Source organism: Clavelina lepadiformis, chromosome 6 (assembly GCF_947623445.1).
Source record: "Clavelina lepadiformis chromosome 6, kaClaLepa1.1, whole genome shotgun sequence".
In the NCBI taxonomy this organism is placed as follows: domain Eukaryota; kingdom Metazoa; phylum Chordata; class Ascidiacea; order Aplousobranchia; family Clavelinidae; genus Clavelina; species Clavelina lepadiformis.
Genome location: NC_135245.1, coordinates 7220648 through 7230706, shown reverse-complemented (window position 1 = coordinate 7230706; position 10059 = coordinate 7220648). Strand labels below are relative to the sequence as shown.

The window sequence follows — 10059 nt, the reverse complement described above, 5'->3', positions numbered from 1 at the left end:
AACAGTTGTGGGCAAACTGCGGCTCGCCGGCATGTTTTTTGTGGCTCTTCCAGGCGAATCGTAAAATTCCAAAAAAATTGTAAAGGCTACCAAGAGTACCGTTTATGAACGTTTCTCTCTTTTTCTTTTCTTTATTTAGGCCAGCATTTCGTTTATGACGTAACACTGCACATAGAATCCGAAGAGTTAGTTAACAGCAAGTCAACGCAATTTCATTGCTAAGGCAGTAAGCTTTAGCTCAGTTTAGTCTACTTAAATACACTGCAAAACGAAAACGATGACATCTAATGCTAGCAAAAAACGAAAAAAAACGTTTTTGTATTGAAATAATTTTGAGGCTCTCTGGTACTTGTATTTTCTGCAAATGGCTCTTCCATTGAATACATACGCATTTGCCCACCTCTGCAATAGAAGATGGCGTGCGTAACTCGGAAAGGGTCTATTGCTGAAGGCAAAAAGTAATTGAAGGCTATATGAAAGAATGAGTAGGCCTTCGTTGAACTTCGCGAAGAATGGGGATCTTTTTATTAAATGAAAAGAAAAGCTGAGTATAAAGAAGTGTGGAAGAGGAAAGAGCAATAGGAAGACCTCCTTCTTCCTTAATATGACAATAGTTTCCAAAATTCGTGATATGGTTAAATATATGATTTAAGAAATAAAGAAAGATTTTAAAAATGTAAGGAAATATTAAAGTATACATATTTATTAAAGTTCAGTGACAACATCAGTATTATATATCAGTAACATGCATATACTAACGGTCGATATATAAAACGCCATCTTAATTCTGTTTTCTTCTAAGTTCGTCGAACTATATAATTAAATGAAATCACACAAGGCGTGCCAGTACAATAAGGACAGTAGGACTTACTTGTTTAAACGTACTAATCATACATAAAACGTCATAGGAGAAAGGCGTTAGGAGTTACTTCTGTCGAGAAAAATGATGAAAAGTACCAAAACGTAAAAGACATGTTAATTAGTAGAAAAGCAAAACTTGTGGTCAGATTATAAGACTGTACCAAACCGATACTGGTAATGACGTAAAGTTTTTTTTATTATTTGAGCTTGTTTTGATTAGTTAACTTGTTACAACTTCGAACTTACCATACGAAGTTGATCCTGTCCTGCCCGGAAAACGGCAGACAACTGTATTTCATTAAAGCAGTTTTCACATTCATAGTATTACACAATGTTTTCAAATTTGACAATTTCATTATGACTAAAAGCTGCAGGTATGTCGAAGCTCCAAGAGTTGCTCTGCCGAAAAGAAATCAATTTGTTTCCTTTATTTGAAACAATCCAAGCTAAATCACGTGATCAAAAAGTTGGCGTGACTGGAAAAACTTAACAACTTTAAAGAAAATTCAAATTCGCCGTGAAAAACTGTATAGCAGCGGGCGAGTTATGAATGTTATCAGCAAGTTTAACAGACCATCATTTGTACAAGAGTGGTTACAACTGACGCATAATTTTGAAACTTGCCGGCATGTACAACAAGACTAGTGCTGTACTGTGTTTAACGAAAATAGAAAATAGAAAATCGTAATACCCCTTCAAAATAGTTCTTATCATGAATTTACGTGCATCGATAAATAATAAGCGTAGCCTATGCGCTAGAAGCTGATCAAATTTCAACAATGTATTCTCTGCATCAAACGATTGTAATGAAGTAAACACTTATTAGAACAGAAAAAAATAAATCATAAAAACATTTAAATGGATGTAAAGCATTCATAAAACGTATGGAATATATACAATGATCGTTGATGGGACAACCATAAATTGGTCAACATTATTTCCAAAGAAAAGCAGTCATTTGAAAAACATACATAAACAGGTATTTTGAACAGACTTGAAAACGAAGACGATAACAATTTAAATAAACATAATCATGCCTGTGACATAGGCTAATTTAAAAAGTAAGAAAATATGGAAAGGACTCCGAAACACCCTATCTGACCTTTCGGATACATCTATGTGTACTAAAAACGGGGCGCTCTTAAACAATGTATAGCGAATGGCCATGGCTGCCAGGCAGAATAACTGACAATGCACATACTGTATACACGTCGTACAAGTGAATATTAGAAAAATCAAACTCTAGCAAAAAGGACATAAAATACATCTCATAATTTCAAATTCGCATTCAGATCTATGGAAAGAGTGCTATTAGTGGATGCTTCATTTAGTGAGCTTCTGAACATAAGGTGGTGGCGGTTATGAGATTTCAACGACATCTGGTGTATTTGCGATTGGATTCAGTTGCTGTGTTTCGCTTTTGTCTGCAAGTGCTTGGCTGACATCTAGCGACTGACGCGTTTCAGAACCAGCAATAGATTTTCCGTTTGGATTTCTGCAAAGTTTAAGTTAAGTTACAAAATTTAAGTAAACTTTATACGCTAGAATTCATTGTAACATATCATTTGATTAAAACCTTTGATTCATAATTTTTACAACGCTTAGCAAACTTTACCTGTATATCTTAGTTAGCACTGTGCCTGTGTTGTTGCTCCCTGTGCTTCCTTCTCCGCCAATGGCAAGGTTTTTGTTGAAGCGTATCGGTCCGACGGTTGTTGTCGCAGTGTTTGTTCTGCGGCGTATAGATTTGCCGACGGAGTTGGTGGCGTTCCTGCAAATTAGCAAAAAAAATAATTAGTTTATCGATTATTTATACCTATAGCCTGTAGTAACTCGCTCAATTTAGAAAAAATGATCTATTAAGAAAGAAAAGTATATCCATGCTTTTGTTAAATACTAATAAAATTTATAGAACATGGATTTAATTATTTTTGGCAATATTCAAAAAAGTCGTGCTCAATGCAATCACAAACAGATAAAGTTTCTAAATTATGAATAGCTTACAAAGATATAGACGTGCAACATCCAACAAATGTTTGGGTCAGACAACAACAAAAAAGCATAAAACTTCAAAAAAATCGGTAAAAATCGTGCAGGAAATGATGAGTTGGTCACTAGGTTAAATATGTAGCGCAACAGCTCACGGCTCAAGCAAACTTTTGTTATATATTTAAAAATGGACCTGAAGAATTTGAATCATTTGTCTTTTTGATGACGAAGACTTGCTTAGTTGTAGCTGGACTCGATTGCATTATGCCACTCGCACGATAAAATAATGGATCGTTGGTTTTCCTACTTGCCAGCAAGTCTCTGCTTTTTGCCGTATTATCGTTACGCCTTCCAGCGGCGGCAGATATAAATTGCTGTACTCCCCGGGATTCCTTTAATAACCTATATTTTGAAAAGTTCTAGGGTTAGTTTTTATTTTTTTACCAAAAAAGCATAAGAGTAGCATAACCGTACGCAAGTGGAAAGCTGTCAGCTTAAGTTGATGACGTTTAAAGAAAAACTTAAATGACACTTTGCATGTTCTTCGTTTTTCAAAAGAACAGTTGCACGTTTTTCGTGAGAAATGTAAATTTGTTTTTCCACATATATGCAATTTTGGCGAAATTTGGTAAGCACGTTCTTCGTTCAAGGAATGTTTGTAACGTCACGAAAGTGCGCATATTCATGACGCCTTATTGTCTTTTTTGCACCCGCTATGACATTTCCGGTATGACTGGGTGTTAGGTTTTCCTAGATTTAGTTATCTATAGGACATTTCAAATGTTTTAAACGCAGATTACACAACGTCTACGCAGAACTCTGCCTGTGCCTTTAATATATCACGTTGGTTTCCATACTATAGAACACCTCAACTTAATTTACGATTTAATGGTTTTGCTTTTGTAATATTTGCAAAAGGCTGCAAGAACACGTTTTTCCATTATTTCGTTTGGTTGATTTCATCAGTTGATTACGACATAACCATCACGATCCCTTGGCAAATGGTAAGCATCCGATTGTTAACAAGAAATAGAAATATACTATAATTTCCTCATTTCTTTAAAATGATAAACACAAGCCACACCATCGTCCATGCCGATTGACAATGGAGTTTCTCGCTCTAATGCGTTGTTAAAATTAGTAGAACTGCATCTATACATTGATTAGGCCAAGACCTGCTACTTGCAATCAGTAAACGTAAGTATTGAATTCATGTTAAGACCACTATCATACCTACTTCTGAAAAGTGAACGACTTAATTAACTTTAGAAATGCTCAAAGTAACCAACCATAATTTTCTCTCCTAAAATGACTCAGTAGATCATCAGCACAAAACTGGCTGAAAATGAGCCAACGTGCAAAAAACCACCTCAATAAAACAATTAGCATCACAAGGGTAGAAGTGAAGAGCGAAATGTAATACAAAGACACCCACAAGGCATTCCAACTCCATAAACTTAAACATGCGTGTATAACAACTAAAGTTGACTTACTTCCATCTTCGCCTGAAATTAGTTCCAAGAAAGCTGTAAAGGTATGGGTTCAATGCCGAGTTGAGATAGGCAAGCAAGGAACTGACAATCGGCAAAATTTTGCATACGTCTTGCTAAATAAACATTAACTTTTTCCGTAAAAATGTAAAAATTTTCTCTGATATAATTCAAAAGACTTTCTTGAAATATCCTAATCTTGAAGCTGCCGCTATAAAAGTTTATTTATAAAAACGTACAAATGTATAAAACATGACATCATACTTACGTATTGTGGTGCTACAATAATTCCAGCAAATTTTGCAAGATGAGTAGCGTGAAATGGAAGCCAGCAGATAACAAAGCAAATGACGAGAGAGGCACACATGATAGTGACACGGCGTCTATCTTTGTCTGAGCGTGTACTAGATTTTCGCCGTGAAAGTTTACCATTACCAACGCTGCCACCTCTCGCATTTGCATTTGGAATGCTTGAGCTGTGAACCCGGGTTATGGATAACTTATGAACGATCAGCCCATAGCAGAGGACCATGACCTGAGATTATTTTACAAATAATCATTTACCAAAAAAAATTATTTTGTAATCCACAAATGTAGAAAAATATACATAATTGACACATTTCATAAAGCAAAATAATATCAAAAGTTCTACTTTAAATTTTATATGGTACTTACGAAAAAAGGTAGCAGGAACATTCCGACAAAGTTAAATATGAGAAACACTGACCATCCCATAGGACGTGACCAGTAGTGACAATCCGAAGGTACACCCAATTTATCGGCAGCAGAACGTGGGGCGAATTTATAAGTTCGTGATGAATGAAAAGCGAAAGGGCTTCCTGGGACATCGGGTGTTAAATCAGCCGTCACATCGGCAGTGATGTTAATAGGAACAACTCTCTCAATAGCAGGGATGTTATCATAAGCGACAAAACCGGTGTAGTTTGCAAATAAGTCTTCAAAGTCGTCGGCGTTTACAAATCTTTACCAAACAAAAATATATTTTCAAAATTCAGCTTTTTACAAATCCTTATTTTATGGATTTTATATGAAGAGAGGGGAAGGGTGAAGAGGTGGAGAGGTTTATCCTTTTCACAAAAATTTTTAGCAAAAAATCCGAGTTAACTTATATGTGAAAAAACTAAACTTAAACGAGGCTGTTCACAAACCTGCAATGCGCCTCCCCATTTAGCGGCGTCCCGATGGTCAACTTTTGTATGGTCAAGCAATCGCGAAATTCACCGGTGTTTGGCTTATATCCTTCTTTCATGCAGTTAGCTGTTTCATTAGGAGCTGGTGCAGGAAATACATATCTGTAACGTAATAGTTTGCTTATAATTTACGTCATATGTAATTCATATTTCAACGAACACATGCTGGATTTTGTTACACTAACTTAATTTCCGTTATCAATTTATGGATAAACTTACGAGCATGTGCAATAAGGATGGCTTCCAATCTTTGCACTGAAAAGCATGACAGGAATTGACATCAGTATGGCTATGGCCCAGGCAATAATCGCTATGATAACGGCAGCGGACTCTGTCCTCAACTTTTGCGTAACATTCGAAAATGAATGGCAAACCGCAATATATCGATCAATGCTCATGATCTGTCAAGGTAACAGAAAACAATTCATAAACATGCTGAAGTATGAACCAATTAACAGGCCTTATTTCTTTTTGACTAAACTTTGAAGGCAAATTTTTACAACGATTTTAAACATGATAAAGGTTTTTATATTGGAAATCAATTAAAAGCTGTAGTTTACCATTAAAAACAATATGGAAGCGTAGTAATTAATAAAAAGCAAGGCTTCTTTCGCTTTGCACATCCATTCAGGAAAAATCCAACTTCCTTCGATGTCTTCTGATATTTTGAAAGGTAAAGTAAGAAGAAAGACGGAATCGGCAATCGCCAGTTGTAAAACATACCTGCCAACAACCATGTTTATAAATTACAGTACATATGTCTTAATAATAAAGTGAACGGTACAAACTATCTTTAAATTTTAAATTTGTGAATTTGTATTGAATTTACCAGCTTTTAATAAATTTAAGTTGATATATAGGTTATAAAACGTCGATTAATAAAAATGGAAAAATGAATTTTAGTTCGATTGAAAAACTCACCAATGAGTAACAGACTTTTTGAATTCTTTCAAAATAAGAATCACAAATATCGCCACTAAATTTCCAACCAAACCAGCAATTAAGATAATTACTGAAAATGCCACTTTAACCTCATAGGGTTCTTTTGCAGCTTCTAGAGCTTCTGTAAAAAAGAAACATGCTCTAAAGATGCGTTGTGATGTGTTTGGTTCCCAGCAGTGTGACACAGTACTGTCACATTTCCACGACTATTTTCAATGTTTATTAGTTACCAATACCATTGCGCCAAAACGGATGCTAATTATGATCTATTTGGAAAAGATTAAAATATAACAACAGCAACATGCTGAAACGTACCCAAGTCCTTTTCTCCATTATTTTACCAAAAATTAAGTTGTCATGCATGAAAGTCAACGTACACATATAAATAAAAGTTTCAACGCTGTTCAACCGCTGTACATCTAGTTGGTTCACATGTTCGTGTGAGCAAATTGTGTCGTTACCTTCCTGTTTGTGTAGTTTTTGTCCTGCATCACAGCTGTTTTCGCGTGTTTGAGTTTCTCTATACAAAATTCAACCACTGAACGAATTTAGGTTCCCGTCATGTTACAGGCGATACATGTTTGACATTTTTACCGCCACTTGTAAAAAAGGTTTGTGCAACATACAATTCACTGTGATATTTTTGAATTCAAAATATATTGTCCTGGTTGCATCCGTTTATGGCAATATCGTTCATCCATACAAGAAAAATGCAAGTGAATTACGCTTTCATCTTATTACGCAGACGGATGTAGATCTTATAACGTCCACAGTTTAATTTCCGGATTCTCTGCGGGAACTAGTTAAGTTGAGGTCACATGGGGAAATTTTACGTCATTGTTCACCAATTACACACGAATATTTGTCTAGATTTATATTTGAAAAGCGCGTTTGCTTACGTATTTAAATATCTAAGGTTTTCTTTCAGGTCATATAAGGAAATACGTAGAACTCAAAGGGCAAAAAATTAAATTATTATCTAGGCATTTCGTGACAGGCTTATGGCTTAAACTTTTTAAAAAAGTTTGTCAATTTTCGTGAGGCCAAATGGGCAACGATTGAGAATCATTGAAAAATCATTGCCCTTATCTTCAATCTGCTGCTTTACAAAATATCTTGTCATGATTTACATTCAACCGGACACGTAAAATGTTAGTAGATAAAAAATATTCCGAAAAAGAGACGTCTAAAACCAGCCAATGCAGTGTGTTCAGGCCAATGAGTAACTTTATCGTGATATGGCGGAAAACTTTATTTTTATCATAGCACATGTTATATCAAAGCGAAACCTTTTGCCGCTTGCAGAACTGCTCACCACAAAAGTTGTCTATTTATACAAAAAGCGGTTTTGTCGTGAGCTGTTGGGAAAACGACGTGCATCAAATCAGACAATGTTTGCATAGGAGTGGATATGACGATCTCTCCTCGTGCAAAGAATCAGCACGATTTCCATTTTAGAGTTTGAGTATGTGTATACGTGATCATCCTGCGCGTATCTGGACAATTACGGTCGTTTGTTTTTACAAACAACTAATCGGGAATTGCGCAGAAATGCGTAGGTATTGAATGCCTCTGTTTAATCAAAGATATATTTGAAGCTGTTTAAGGAAACAAAACATGCAAATGAAAAAAATTATCATAAAAATGAAATTAGAAATGTTCAATTTAATATTTAAAATGAAAACATTTACCTTGTTAATTTATTTAAAAATAATACTGCTAAAACAAAATTTAAAATGAAAGCTTTTACAGTCTTTAAGTAAGAAAATCAGCAAACTTGTTAAGATCAAGCATAAAGCCAAAACTAACTAAAAGCACATGCAATACTATGTCTTTTGCAGCACATATTAAATTTTGCAAAGAACAACTTACGTTGATCTAATAAGCTTAGCAGGCTAGCCATCTTTCGTTTTTGTTGCTTTCAGGAGAATGTTGCGTATATAGTTTAGAAAAATAACTTTGACCAGAAATATTGGTTAACTTTAAACAGCCGTAAACTGCTACTTATACACTGAAACAAAATTAAAAAGTTTAAATACAGAGCCTTTTAATACTCTTAGATTGCAATTTCAGGACTTGAAATAAAAGTCCTATACTCTTTCATATCCAACTTTTTTTTAGCATTTGACTCTCTTATTGTGGACTATCGTTTTAGAAATATTCTGCTAAGCTCATGATTGCTTTAAAAAAAGATTCGTTTTGCTTGCAAACGCTGTTAATTACTTTATCTTTCAGTGTTGAGAATGAAAGAACTGTGCTACTTGACAGCTTCATAAACCAACACTTTATCCATTCCTGTCTTCAACTTTGACTGAATGGTTCTAAATGATGAACAACCTAACATGCACAGCATTTATTCAGACGTCAGCAACTTTTTCACCGAACCAAAGAAGCTTCTACGTCATACGCATCACTCCATGACGATGAAATCTCTCACGAATATATGCATATGTGAATCCCACTTTTTCGCTTAAGAAAGCAAACGTGGAGAAAAGATAGGTAATTAATCATTGTATCTCATGACGTATGTTATGACGTGACCATGTTGATTTTATTTAAATATGGAATGTGGAAAGTTCATCCTTAACAATTCGAACGTTCATGCAACCGGAAGAATGTTTTGATTTATTATCCGGTCACACCAAACGCATTTTAGTCTCAAATCTATTAACACGCTGAAAAAAGCTTCCGCAATGGACAGGAAAATGAATCTGTTAGGAATCCATTTTCGTTCTACGACAATTTGTTGATGTCAGTTCCTGTCAACTTCATGATATTCCTCAACTTTATTCTGTTTTGGTAAACGGGACAAAATTTTAGGTAGAATTTAAACAATTAGCTTGTGAAAGTTATTAAGGTCATCATCAATAAATGTGAGAAGATAAAACTTATTTACCGGAAATGTCTGAGGAAGTTTGGTTTGTTACAAATTCGCTGTATTGGCTGTGATATGAAACAAAAAGCAAAAACACTATGGAAAAAATATAATTAGACTCACTATATAGATACCAGTACCACGTATACACTTTACCGGATTGAATTAAATATGTTCTCTAGCTATACGTGTACATTATTCAATCACTGCTCAGGTATTTATATACGGCTGAAAGAATCGCAATAGAGTTACTGAAAACGGACTCTTCGTTTTTAGACTCAAGATATCCACACTTGATATTTGGGTTAATATGTATAATATGAATTATTCGTACAATTAATTTTTCTGAGAACAATTAGTCCGATAACATACAATTACAGTATTCGGCTATATTGCAGGAAAGCAGGCAGCAGATAATTAACTATTTCGTGTAAAAATGCATGATAACATAACTCGTTTTTATTGTTATATGTTGGAATAAAAATGGACTATGCAAATGCATTTGCCAACTCTATACAAATTCTTTATGTCACATTTGTCTCTTTGTTGTCGTGAAAGTGAAAGTCATATAAGGGGATCACAATGCGTCTTAAAATTGCGGTGGATAAATCACAGCACGTGCGAGACTTTACAAAGAAAAATGCGTCAAAACAACCGTTGTTTCCTGTGACAAAGAAATCATGCGATTTAA

General features: G+C 34.8%; 1 protein-coding gene across 2 annotated transcripts; it reads right to left on the bottom strand.

Moving 5' to 3' along the window:
* Window positions 1-1274: 1274 nt before the first annotated feature.
* Window positions 1275-8525, bottom strand: LOC143462970 (uncharacterized). 2 transcript variants are annotated; one of them, XM_076961299.1, is made up of 11 exons: window positions 8366-8525; window positions 6473-6614; window positions 6112-6274; window positions 5771-5952; window positions 5510-5653; window positions 5016-5322; window positions 4609-4875; window positions 4344-4456; window positions 3044-3252; window positions 2477-2632; window positions 2219-2356 (listed from the first exon to the last, which is right to left on the bottom strand). In XM_076961299.1, the coding sequence occupies exons 1-10, from the start codon at window positions 8394-8396 to the stop codon at window positions 2490-2492; spliced, it is 1701 nt and encodes a 566-aa protein (XP_076817414.1). In that variant the 5' UTR covers window positions 8397-8525; the 3' UTR covers window positions 2219-2356; window positions 2477-2489. The 2 variants fall into 2 exon arrangements, with proteins under 2 accessions (XP_076817415.1, XP_076817414.1); XM_076961300.1 differs by lacking the exon at window positions 3044-3252 and having other exon boundaries at window positions 1275-2356.
* Window positions 8526-10059: the final 1534 nt, after the last annotated feature.